The sequence below is a fragment of the Piliocolobus tephrosceles genome, chromosome 1 (assembly GCF_002776525.5).
Source record: "Piliocolobus tephrosceles isolate RC106 chromosome 1, ASM277652v3, whole genome shotgun sequence".
Taxonomy (NCBI): Eukaryota; Metazoa; Chordata; class Mammalia; order Primates; family Cercopithecidae; genus Piliocolobus; species Piliocolobus tephrosceles.
In genome coordinates this window covers 101,606,712-101,619,872 of record NC_045434.1, presented here as the reverse complement: position 1 = coordinate 101,619,872, position 13,161 = coordinate 101,606,712, and the positions used below count along the sequence as shown (strand labels likewise).

General features: G+C 48.0%; 1 protein-coding gene across 2 annotated transcripts in view; it reads right to left on the bottom strand.

Moving 5' to 3' along the window:
* Positions 1 to 211: 211 nt before the first annotated feature.
* Positions 212 to 13,161, bottom strand: part of ZNF697 (zinc finger protein 697) — a 29,026-nt gene continuing 16,076 nt past the window's right edge. For both annotated transcript variants that reach the window (XM_023222825.3, XM_023222824.2), the window contains exons 2-3: positions 6,690 to 6,952; positions 212 to 4,940 (exon numbers count right to left, since the gene is read on the bottom strand). In XM_023222825.3, coding sequence (XP_023078593.2) covers positions 3,538 to 4,940; positions 6,690 to 6,952 — 1,666 coding nt within the window. In that variant the 3' untranslated portion in view covers positions 212 to 3,537. The remainder of the gene's footprint in view (positions 4,941 to 6,689; positions 6,953 to 13,161) is intronic.

Genomic DNA, 13,161 nt, shown 5'->3' with positions numbered 1-13,161 from the left:
ATGTGGGCAGAGGCCCACTCACAGCAAATTCAGGGTGAAGTAGCACAGATACTATGCAAATGTGCCTGGGTATGGGTATGACTGTATTCTAACGCAACTTTATGTACAAAAATATGCAGGGCAGATTTGGTAGTTTGTCAACCCTTGTTCTACAGGAACATAGCTTCCATAGGTAGAGCTGAGTGGCATTTAGTGTGTGTCAAAGAAGAATGACATGGTAAAAGACTGATATGGATTTAATGACAAATATTCCATATTGGTTGCTGAACACCAGAATGCTGTCCAAGGAACCATCATTAAATAAAACAACCTGAAAATAAGGCAATTCTCACATATACAAGCACACTCACACAAAACCTGTTACTTTTAGGATCATTAAATTATTCACTATTTTAACAAACAGCTGTAAAATAACATTACAGTGAAGAAAAATGTGCACAAACTTCAGAAACACAGTTTAGATTGTCTATGAACACCATTCCTTAATTTGCATTTTTTTCACATATGTACAGTCTCTTGATTGTAAAGAGACCACATGGCTCAAGGGGTTAACTTCTCATTTTCTCCTTCCAACTCGGAGCTCAAGATTTAATCAAAACCATTTAGCCTATTTAAACTGCTCCAGGTTTTGCTTAGTAAAGAGCAGCAGCAGAAGACTGCTCTTCACCAAATTCTCCAGGAAACAAATAATACACTTGCTTCCACCATCATTAACGAGTTGGTGGGAAAAGTCCTCAGATTAACGTTTTCAAGGGTGAACCGCAGTTAACAGGGTTTGCCAAAGAAATATTATTCTAAAACTAGATAGAAGAAACAACCTCCTGAATGCATTTAACCTCACCTAATGCAGATAAGTTCCCTGAAGAACTGTAAGAAAAAATGGAATCACATTTTAAGTGCACCAATAGAGTCGGGTGTTGGTAGTTGGATTGTTTTCTTCTGCTAAGAATTTGCTCATAGAAGGGATATCAAAGTAGCAGCTGACTCTCTTATCCATGGTAATAGAAATAACGAGAGAGGTAAACGAAGTCCAAAGATTCCCACTGCCACTAAACTATTTTACATTAGCTTCACTCTCCACTCCCTGTTGAACCCATTCTCTAAAGTTGCTGATATGTAGTATATTTGATGCAGACGAGACCAGGCATAGCAATGGCAGCAAAAAAAAAAAAAAAAAAAAAAAAAAAAAACAATAAAATGGATAATCAATCCATGAATAATCAAAAGGTGGATGAGATTTCATAGGCACAGACTTAAGAGAACTTAAAACAGCTGGAAGAGGTAGATGTACATGGAAAGAAACCCACGAAGCAGTAAGATTACCTAAAAATTGGCTATATTATTTTCAGGTGGGTCTAATATGCTTAGTATTCAGATTACAAATCAGAATTCAAAACGGACACTTGCTTTGCTTGTATTACTCCTGACTAAAATAAAACGAGAATTAATGTCATTCAAAACTGTCTACAGTTTGAAAACCTATTTGCATTTGTGAATAACAATAAATTGATTCAGAGGACAAGATCAACAGGCATTATACAAGCCCAGAATTATCAGGATTTTTAAGTGTTTTTATAACCACAAAAACATGCTTTCCTAGAGTCCCCAAAGAGGTTCTTTACTAGAATACAACTGATCAAGTATAAATTACTAGCATCCACAGAAACTTTGCTAAAACTGTAAAAACAATCTCGTAGCTTTTTTTTCCCCTTCAACTGTGTCCAATATTTTGTGAAGATGCTTCCATGAAATGTGTAGGGTAACAATCACTAGTGAAGAAAACAATACCGCTTTCCACAACTCTAACTTCTAAAGGCTAACCTAGGGCAGGGATCTTCAGCATAAGTAACTGAAATCTACACAAGAGTCATCTAACTACAGCCCCCTACTAGAAATGGCACATAGCTAGGATACCCTAATTAGGCGACAAAGACCAGCTTTGTCAATAAGGACATGTTTGGCCCTTCTAGGCTAGCCTTAAGTTTTTCATCAAGCATAAGAATTTTCAGTGTCCTTATTTTATTATATAAATCATGACAGGCAAGTCTTTCTAGCAGCTGAGCTGGAGAATGCAAAAGGTCAGGCTACAATTATTCACAACTGTCCTCAGCCTCTCTTCAGGACAGCCTGCACGCTCCTGTTCCCAGGCCTTCCCTAAGACAGGGGTCATAATACTGATCTAACTCACAATGATGTGAGAAACAACTAACAATTATTAAAAAGCATAAAGCACTTTGCAAATATCAAAGTGCTATTTTGGCATCTATATGACAACCAGAAAACATTCATTGTTTGTGCTATTTGGCAATTTTGCATTTACACCTCTCCCTGACTGGGCTCTCCTGGGTAGAGCCTTGAGATTTCTACTGTGCCTCCACATGCAGGAAAAAGACATTCTTACTTAGACTAGATCCCTCATATGCACGGAGGTGGGGGTTAGTGGAAGTCACTAACAAATGCTAAGTGAAGGCAAATGAGACCAAGGAGTTTTGCATCCCAACAATGTCAACACTTTCCTGGATTTCTCACAGAAAGGCCAGCAAAACTGCGAGCTAGTTGACTTTTTAGCAGGTCACTGGGCAACTGTTGATGGTCTAAAGTTCACTTGAAACACCTACATCAAGGTGAGGTGCAAAAAGGAAAGTCACACATAGCTGTGATTGTTCCTTTTCCCTGCACTTAAAAGACCACAGTTGAGACCTGAAAGAAATACTGGGTGTGGCACACACCTGGGATGGGGCGAGGGCGGGGAAGGGGGGTCATCCAGGTAAATCACCTTGACCCAGCATGAAGCTAGATTATTTTCAAGGGAGTAGCAAAGAACCCGGAACAGAATCAGGATTTCCCACATCTGAGAACCAGTTATAAATGAATTTGTAAACCCCAGACATTGCCCCTTGAAATGAGGGCAGCGTTTTTCGGCCCACTTTCCCTTGGATGCCTCAAAATAGCAGCTAACTGTGGCTCAGAGAAAGGAAAAGTACATTAGATATCCTTTCCTATGTGACAAGGTTCCCCTACTTTTTGTGAGACAACAGGTGATGTGCGGAGACCGGGCAAACTCTGGCTTACCACTTGGTGGAACCAAGATAGAATCACTTATACTTGGTTTTATTTTGCCCCATAGCCCTCATTTACACCCTCTCCCTGCAGACTCCTACAGGCCATCGCGGCCTACCCTAGTCTGTTGCCCGCCATCCTGTTCCCACCCCAGCCCACGAACTGCCCTTCCTCAAGGTCCTCAAAGCGCCTGGTCCTCCAAGCTCTTCACCCCCTACAGCGTGTATTTAAGGAAGTCATCATCCCAAGCGCATCTCCTGAACATTTCTTCCATGGAGAGGAGGCAAGTATAGCACCGGGAAAGAACAACTCTTACTCAACCCTCCTCCCACTTCAGGAAACCCCGAACACCAAAGGCTCCCCAGTCACTCTCAGATTGTCCCTCCCGCCCCTTCCCCATTTCCTTCCCCTGGGTCAGTCCCAGGACATCTACCCCCTACAGGCTCCCCAGAGGGCAGCCTCCCTTGGACCCAGACCCTAGCACAGGTGCAGCTTCTGGTGCTGCGCGAGGTGCGTTTTGTAGCGGAAGCCTTTGCCGCAGCCCGCGCACTTGTGCGGCTTGTTGCCCGTGTGGATGCGGCGGTGGCGGATCAGGTGGGAGCTCTGGATAAAGCTCTTGCCGCACTCGATGCACGTGTAAGGCTTCTCGCCCGTGTGCGTGCGCTGGTGCTGCGTGAGCGTGGAGAAGTCGCTGAAGCGCTTCTCGCACTGGCCGCAGCGGAAGGGCTTCTCGCCGGTGTGCACACGCAGGTGGTTCACCAGGTGCGAGTTACGCCCGAAGCCCTTCCCGCACTCGCGGCACACGTAGGGTCGCTCACCCGAGTGCGTGCGCTTGTGCGTGAAGAGGTGCGAGCTGACGCTGAAGGTCTCGCCGCACTCGGAGCACATGTAGGGCTTCTCGCCCGTGTGCACGCGCTGGTGCTTCACCAAGTCCGAGCGCCAGCTGAAGCGCTTGCCGCACTCGCCACAGCCGTGCGGCTTCTCGCCCGTGTGGATGCGCTGGTGGTTGGCCAGGTGCGAACGGCGCACGAAGCCCTTGCCGCACTCCCCGCAGGCGAAGGGCCGCAGCGCCGCCGCCCCCGCGCCGCTGGCAGCCGCGTGCGCGCGCCGGTGGCTCAGCAGATGCGAGCTGAGGCTGAAGGCCTCGCCGCACTCGGGGCACGGGTAGGGCTTCTCGCCCGTGTGCAGGCGCCGGTGCTTGAGCAGGTCGGCGCGCCAGCTGAAGCTCTTGCCGCAGTCGGCGCACAGGTTGGGCCGCTCGCCCGTGTGCAGACGCAGGTGGTTGGTCAGGTAGGTGTTGCGGCTGAAGCCCTTGCCGCACTCCCCGCAGCGGAAGGGCTTTTCGCGCGGTGGCCGGACCAGCGGGGACCCGGCTCCGAAGCCCCCCGCCACCCCCACCCCCATCATGCCCACCATCGCGTCGCACTCGCCCGCCAGGCCAAAGGGCTCCAGGCTGGCGGCGGCAGCGGCCTCCGCCAGGCGGTGAATGCGCTGGTGCTGCAGGAAGGCGGCGCCGGGACTGAAGCTCTCCCCGCAGTCGGGGCAGATGGTGGGCGCGTCCATGATGCTGGCCACCAGGCTATCCAGCTCCCCGAGGTCCATAGCCATGGGGTGGTGGAGCCGGTGGAAGCGGCGGTGGGCGGGCTTGTCACCTCGGTGCAGAGTCCCCAGGGAGAGGTGTCGCCTCCAGGGAAGTACGGGAGGGGCCGGCTGCTCCTCTTCCTCCTCCTGCCGGTTCTTCGCAGCACTCTCGTCCTCCTCCCGGAGGCTCCGGGATATGCTGTCAGACAGTCCTGGGAACATCGCCATGTCAGCTACACCAGATTGGGCATCCTCTTCCCCACGGACAGGAACGCCTTCTTCCTCACTCAGCTGCCCCCCTGCAACAGAAAAAGGTAGCAGTGGGGGATTACGATATTTGGCATTCAAAAGGTAAGCCCAGAGGAAACCTCAGTAATAAAACTGTGATACCCTTCCCCAGGCACTTAGGATCCCTGCCCCTTCAAGGCCCCCTGAGTGGAGCCTCTCTCAACTGGATCCTGCAGGGAAAGGCCTAAAGGAAAGTGCACTCATTGACCCCTCTGCCCACCAGTTCTTCAGGCAGCTGCCTCAGGCCCAGGCCCCACTAGCTGGACCCGAGGCACTGCCTAGCAGAGCCATCTGAAGGCCTGACTGCCTGTGTTCAGGATAGTCAAGTCTGTGCCAGGTGGGACACTCCCTAAGAGCTCAGGAGAAAAGGTTTACTCACTCCAAGAGCTACCAATGCCTTTTCAGATTCTAGTCTCAAAAGACAAGAACAGTCTGCCAACCTGAGAAAGACCACCTGGCCTAACCAGGTCCTGGACTAATTTTTTCTTTTTTTCTTTCTTTTTGAGACGGAGTCTTGCTCTGTCCTCCAGGCTGGAGTGCAGTGGGGCGATCTCGGCTCACTGCAACCTCTGCCTCCTGGGTTCAAGTGATTCTCCTGCCTCAGCCTCCTGAGTAGCTGGGATTATAGGCTCATGTCACCACACTTGGCTAATTTTTGTATTTTTAGTAGAGATGGGGTTTCACCATGTTGGTCAAGCTGGTCTCAATCTGCTGACCTCGTTTTCCGCCCACCCCGGCCTCCAAAGCGCTGGGATTACAGGCATGAACCATCGCGCCCGGCCCCCGGACTAATTTTTGAAGTACATTTGGTCAGTCTGAAACAGCTTATGGTGGACCAAAAAACTGAATTCACCTTCAGGACTTTACTATGGGTCGGGGAGGAGGATAGTAGTAGGGAATAGAGAAAGAGATTACAGAACCTAGAACCTAGAGCTGGTGAGCCCAGGTGAGAGGCTGGTCCAGGACACACACCTGTTGGTCTCTGGCTGCGTATCCCCAAGCAGAGGGAAGATGCTGAGATGTGAAAGGCCTCACATGTGCCCTCTTTCACATGCTTGTGTGCACTGCGGAGGAGGGCAGCAGGGAGTCTGGGACTGTGTCACAGGGGAAGGAATGTAACCTCGCAGTCCTAGCCATAAAGTATTTTAGCTCATTTCTGTCCCCAGAGCATGCACTGAGCAGTAATGAATGCCCAAAGACGGAAACAAGGAGGTGGGTGGAGGCCCAGTGTTCTCTCTTTCAGGTCAGTAAGAGTAAGGCATTTAGCAGAGGCCATGGGCACTTTGGGAATTAGCCACATGAACCTAGGCAGGTCACTTACCACTGAGTTGACTTATCTGCAAAGGGAGATGAGAACATAACTGTAAACATCTGGATACTTCCTATTTGCACAGTACTGTGCTTAGTAATTCTATACACAGCAACTCATTTAACTCCCAGAAACCCTGTGAGGTGGATTCTAATACTACCTGGTTAATTCTACTGCAGTGTTGTTCCAGGGGTTAATTTATAGCCGCATTCTCTACACTGTAAAGCACTATGCCACTGAGTGAACCTCTTCACAGCTCACCTCAGACTGGGCTGGAGAAAAGGATCTCTTCAGGCTAACACAAGAAAGGCAAGTCAGTACAGAATCCCGCTTAATGGTCCTCTCTAGGTAACTCCCTTACAGAGAATGCGGTCCCTGGTTAGGATTCTAGAGGAGCTAGAAGTAAGTGTAAATGGGGCAAGTTGCATAGAAATCCCAGCTTTCTCCTCACCTGTGCAGGTGTCGGGCACTGCTTCCCTGTGCCTTGAGTCCTGTGGGTTAGAGCCCATCTCTGGCTCCAGATGGCCTTCTCTCTTGTTTGTGTCCTGTGGATTAGAGCCCATTTCTCTTTCTTCTGGGTCCCCTTCCCTGTCCTCAGAGTCCTCAAAATCGGAACCCATCCCTTTATCTTCCGAGTCCTGGTGTGCACAGACACCCTGATTATCTTCTTGTTTCATCCAGGAAGAAAAGGGCAAGGGAGGTGACCAGGAATCCCTGCTCCAGAAAAACACAAAGAAAGGTCATGTCAGTTTGGTCTCATCCCCTCACCACGTCTAGTCTTAATTTCCAAGTCGAATAAAATGTATAGAGTTCCAAGCCCCAGATGGCAAACCTCTACTTCACTCCACATTTTACAGTAAACAAGTGAGTGCAAAGGAGGGTGGACTGGGTGGCAGGAGAACAGTGACAACCTCCCTATGAGGTTGGATGCCAGCTCTCACTGGACCAAATCTTGATCTTCTGGGTATGATATGGATGTCTATTAGTGTGGTTTTATAGTTTAACAGTGAGGTAGCTGTTCCCATTTTTACAGGTGAGAAAACGCAAAACTCAAAAAGAAGAGGCCACTAGCCCAAGGCTACATAACTTATAAGCACTAGAGTGGGGATTAAGCAATTGTGCTGCCTCAAAGTTCCATGCTTTTCATACTCTTATTAAGCTTGTTCTCCAGCCCACAGCAACCTTGCAAGTATTTTGGTTATCATGCAAATATTTCGGCTAATTTAAGGAGCCAGAGAAAAAGTACATCAAGACACAAGTATAACAGAAGCATCAAGTATAGTAACTTGTTGTCTAAGACCATGTCACCAACAGCACCACCAACCTGGCTTTGTAGTAAGGATCTGCTTTGCAGGGAGGAGTGAGCCAAGATGATTCAAGTAGGCCTGGTGGGGTCAGGAATAAGAGGTACAGGTGACCCTCTATATTAGAAGCCATCTCTATCCTAATTACATATTTTACAGTATCCTAATTGCAGAGAACCCTTAACAGGAACATACACCAGAGATAACTGGTAACCCCTCTACAGAAAAGGCCAACATGTGAATCATAGGGAGAAAATGACATCAGATTCCTAAGCCTTTTGTAGATGTCAGGATAACATTTCAAATTTAAAGGGCCCCCTGCCAAGACTGAGCAGTTGAGCCAAAAATAATTTATTTCTGCCATCCATCACTCCTACAGCTTAGCTCCAGGCAGCCAAACAGTTTCTAGGTCGAGGATCTTGGACTATAACTTTGAAGAGACTAGCTCTCTGCCTCAGCAGTCCCCAAACAGCAAGAACGTGGCTGAGCAAGATGCCCCTTTCTTGGCTGGGAGCTTTTCCTGCCTCTGCGGAGGCCTTCTCTGAGGTGGCCCTGGTTCTACAGAGCCTTTGGAATGGTAAGCTGGAGTTCCAGGCAGCGGAAGTTGGAAATTCCAGCTGGGTCAGCCTCACTGTAGAGAGCCCAAAGCAAGTCAATTAACCTCTCATTGTTCCAGTGTCCTCATGAGTGGAAGAAGGGTAATGCTACTTAACCTTTCTCACAGGGAGGGTATTAGAAGGAAACTAATGAAAAAGCACTTTGGAAAATATTGCAGAGAGTAACTGATGCTTTGAGTTTTACAAGCATGTAATACACACATCTTTCCTCTTAAGTCCTGATGCCATTCCAGCACACCCCAAAGACGTGCCACCCACTCTGTAATTTTGGCAGATGCATCACCATATTAGACTCTTTCTGAGAGATGATGGTATACTCCCTAAATTAGAGGGAACATCGAGCCCTTTCCTTTAATGTCTTAGGATATGACTGTGTCTGAGGTTGGTCAGTCAACAGGTCCTGAAATGCAGTTGAATTCCTTTAGAATGTACACTGTTTAAAATGCCAAGTTTCCAACATTTGGAGATTTCTTGTCTAAGACAGTAGGAGAAAAATCTCATTAAAGCTGTAAACATTTTAAGAGGTATACTCCATGACTACTGACCCCAAATCACTTCTGCCCATCACTCTTGCTTCTTTGGAGCTCAGACACAATGGACAAGTACATCCCTTGAGTCTGCATATATAATATGCCTGCAAGTGGACAGGCAAGAGTAGGGTCATCAAACATGACCTATTGATTTGCTAGTAGTGAAAAACTGCAGGCGTTGGCAGGGTGGGGGGCAGGGGACAGGGGGAGTTAAGAGGGGACCAATCAATGGTTTCTACCAATCTGAGACCAGCAGGAGGGTTCTGTGTCAATAAAGTTAAATAAGCATGTCATCAGAAACTCATAAAACTAAAACGGCAAGGTACAGTGCCCAGCATGGCACAAAAGGGACTGCAGCACTCCATCCTGAGGGACAGGATTTAGGAGTCCAATCTGAGAAACAGGGAGCAGGGCTTCACTTCTAAGCCCTTTTAGGAACAGGCTTCTTAGGGGGCACCTCAGACATAGCAATAATGGAACACCAGAACGTTTTGATTTGTGATTTATTGGGAACCGAGATATCAGATATTAAATGTGGAAACATGGTTTGCTAGATTTAAAGGCAGGGAAAGGGGAGAGCCAGAATGAGTTCCCCACTTACGGCTGACATGTGAAAAGTTCACAGTGCTGCCTCAGAATTAAGGCAGGTTCTGAGCTCCGAAGGGAGTACTTCCTGATCCTTATTTTCATTTAGACTAGGGGAGGGAGGATTAAGTGTGCTCTGAAAAGAGCTTGAAGTTCCTGTCACCCAGATACCATTCATGGGACAACAACTAAAATTTGTTTAAAAATGCATTATGTTAGTGCAAATCTGGAAATCTGCATGCCCAGTAACACGGATTCAGTTCCATTCACACTAGCACATCATGGATTTTAGGCAGTTTTCAGGTAATGGAGAAGGTTATTTAGAGGTTAGGAAAGGTGATCACGATATAATTATATGAAAAGCAGCTGGTTTGAAAAATATTTCATTTTGGCTTATATGCATACTAACATGTATACTTACACATGTATACACAGATCAGAGAGGAAGATCAGAAGTTTATTAAAATACTAAACATCTGGATCACTTTGGGGGCTTTGCAGCTATTAACTCATTTGATGTTAACCTAATAAAGTAGGATATTTCCAACTTCACAGATAGGAAACAGGCACAGAATTGACTAGTCCGAAGTCATACACATTATAAACTGCAGAGCAGGGATACATACTTTTGCAAGTCTAGCTCCCGTACACACGTTCTTAACCAGAAGCTGGTATATTGTTTGAGAAGACTTGTCCTCTTTGTACATCTGTATTTTCTACATAAACAGGTGTTTTTTAATCAGAAAAATAACCAACTTTGTTTTTAACATGATAGAAGATGTTAAAACTACAATTACTCTAGAAGTAATAAAAAGGAAGACAAGGGCAGGAGTTGTGATAACCTCAGTCTAGAAAACTTAATATTCAAAAACACTAGACACCATGGTATAAAGTGTCAGATATTCAGGCATATTTTGTTCCAGCTCCTTTCCCATTCACTCTCAAAAACTAGCAACATGTTTTCCTAGGCAAGGCTGGAGCTGGATATCCAATGGGCAGCAGGGCAGTGTGATCGCTTTGTGGCCAGATTGACCTGGGTTTGAATCCTCTGCTCTTTGCCAGCCACTTTACCTTGTACAAGTTTCTCAGCCTTACTGAATCTCAGATTCTGTATCCATAAGAACAAGGTTGCTGCCTCCTACCTTGCAGGGTTGTTTCTCGAGCCACAGAAATTAATGTTTATAAAAGCTGCTGGCATGTTAGAGACACAATAAATGGTAGTTATAACTATGATGAAACTTCAGCTTCTTAAGAAAATTATACACACCCCCATTCTAAACTGGGGGTCACATATTCACAGCTATGTTCATGGAGAATGGCCTTTGGCAAGTACAAACGGCTTCCCCCAGCCTTGCTGCTAAAGGTTCTATTAATGAACAACTCACAACGTGGATTCAAGAACCAGGGAGGGACTAGTTGCTTAAGGGAGCTAGGTAGAGGGAGAAAGGTTTAATTCCAAATTCAGTTAGTTTTCAGCTGCTGATTGCCCATCCTGTAAACAGAGTATAGGCCTAAAGCTAAATAGGGTGTGGGTGCCTGGTTCAGTAAACCCAGACTTACACCATCTGTAAGGGAGCCCTCCTTCCCCCAATAAGAAATAGAAGTTTAAGGGGGAAAAGCAATAGCGTGGTGGGCATACAAAACTTAGTTCTACATCTAGTTGTAATCACTGAGGGAGACAATTCTGGTTTTTGGCCAACACAACCATTGTGCTGTGTGACTTTAAGCGTTTGCCCCCTTCGGACTTCTGTTCCATGAGAAGGTTGGGTTTGAATGTTCCTGAGTCCTCTTCAAGCTTGTCATATGACATACAGGTGCGTTGATCCAGGAAGGCATCATTGTCAGTTTCATTAGACATTTCCAGCTCCAGCTTGTTAATCCACACAGCAAACTCTTAATCCCCAAACATTCCACCACCACCATCACAAAACCTTTTTCTTGGATGCAGATCACTTCAGGGTGGGATTGGGCAACTTCAACAAGACTGCTCAAATCCTGGTTTCTAGAACTTGTGATATTTTCATGTCCCTTTCCCCTACCTCCATTTCAAAAAAGTAAGGCCTATCACCAGGAAAATGCTCAAGAGCCTTCTAGATAAACTCAACCCCACTTGAAAGAAAAATCAGATCACTTTGAAGACACTGCTACAGAGCAGAGGTGAATGTGATAAAGTATCTCTAAAAAGAGAAAAAGACTCCAGCCTGGGCAATGGAGCAAGGTCCCTTCTCTACAGAAACTTTTTACAAAATAGCTGGGTGTGGTGCCACATGTCTTTAGTCCCAGCTACTTGGGAAGCTGCAGCAGGAGGATCACTTGAGCCCAGGAGTTCCAGGCTGCAGTGAGCCAAGACTGCCCCCAGCTTCCCCCGCACTCCAGCCTGAGAAACAGAGCAAGACCCCATCTCAAAAAACAAAAGAGTAAGGGAGGGAATTGAGGTGGGAAGATGGGGGAGGGTAACTGAAGCCAGTAGCAGAGCCAGAATTACAGTTTAAACCAAGTTCGTTGGCACGTTCTCCAAATCCCCCACTTTGGGGCTACTTGTAAAATCTATCCCTATTGAACAAGAGCCCCACCACTTTGTGGATTTAACTTAACTTCCTATGAAGAGGTTAGGGCAGAGGAATATACACATCTCCCCCCCGCCTTCCTAGATTTTACATAGAAACCAAGGCCAGAAATAGTACCACGTCTCCCAGCCTTTAAAAGATAAAGCAGGGGCGCAGCTCCTGCCTCGCTGGGGCAGCCTTCTATGCGGACCCCACGCGGTCACGCGGCCCCTGGCCTGCATGGCGCCGCGGAGGCGGTGTCGCCTTGGAGCGGACCTAAGCACCTTCCAGTGCACTGCAGTGGGTCCATCTCCTTTGACTCCAGTAACTGAGAGGTAAATCAGGGTGACCCATTTGACGTGTAAAGAACACCGAGGCCAGAGAAGCTGAACCCCAGGCCGCGTCTCTCTCAGGTAGAGGCAGCGGGTGTTCCCCTCCGCTGGCTCCTAGAAGGGACAAATGGCCAGCGCGTTAGGACTGGAAGAGAAAGGCCAGTCCCCAGCGAAGCAGCGCGGGCCGCACCTGGCTGCCTCGACCAGCAGGGACGGCCAGTTCCAGAGCAGATCACTCCCCGCCCCCGCTTGGGCCCCGCCAGCCCCCAGGGCAGAGGGCGGAAGAGTCATGTGCCGCGGCGGCGGCTGCCAGGTGGCGGGGAGCCAGGCCTGCAGGGCTGTCATGTCAGTGGAAGGAAGCGGCCCGGCGGGCGGCGGGCCAGGAGCTGCTCCCACTCGGGCCTCCAGACTGCACCTCGTTTCCTGTCTCCCACTCATTTCGAGGGTCCCTTCCCTACCTCCTCAGAGGGACACAGGGCCGGCTAGCAGCAGCTGGAGGCTTCCTCCCTCCTCTTCCCACGCCCCCCTGCCCACCACTATTTCCCAAGGGAGAGCTTCCCTAGCAGAATCCAGGCGGGGACACCCGATTTCCAGAGTGCTGGAAAAACAGTTTCAGCCTGCGGTTTTAAAAGGCTGAACTCAGGCCACAACTGGGGTCTAACCAGAGATTCCAGGGGGTTAATCATTTGTCCATCTTCAGCACCAACTGGGTGAAAAGTCAGCTAGCCTCTCAGGGGATATGATCATCAGGGTCCTGCCTCCTCACTGGGAAGTTTATGGTCAAAAGGAACCCAAAGGGCAAAGAAAGCCACCTCGCCATATTTGCAGGGGATGCGTCTACTGAGCAAGGGGTAAGCACCTTACACAGAATGTGTCCACAACCAAACGTGGCAGGCGAACTTCCCCTCAGCTGACTTTGTCAAGCACAAACCCAGACTGCCCAACCCAAAATGCCAGCCACCCAAGTGGCAGACTGCTGCATGAGGGTGAACATTATTTCCAGACAGGG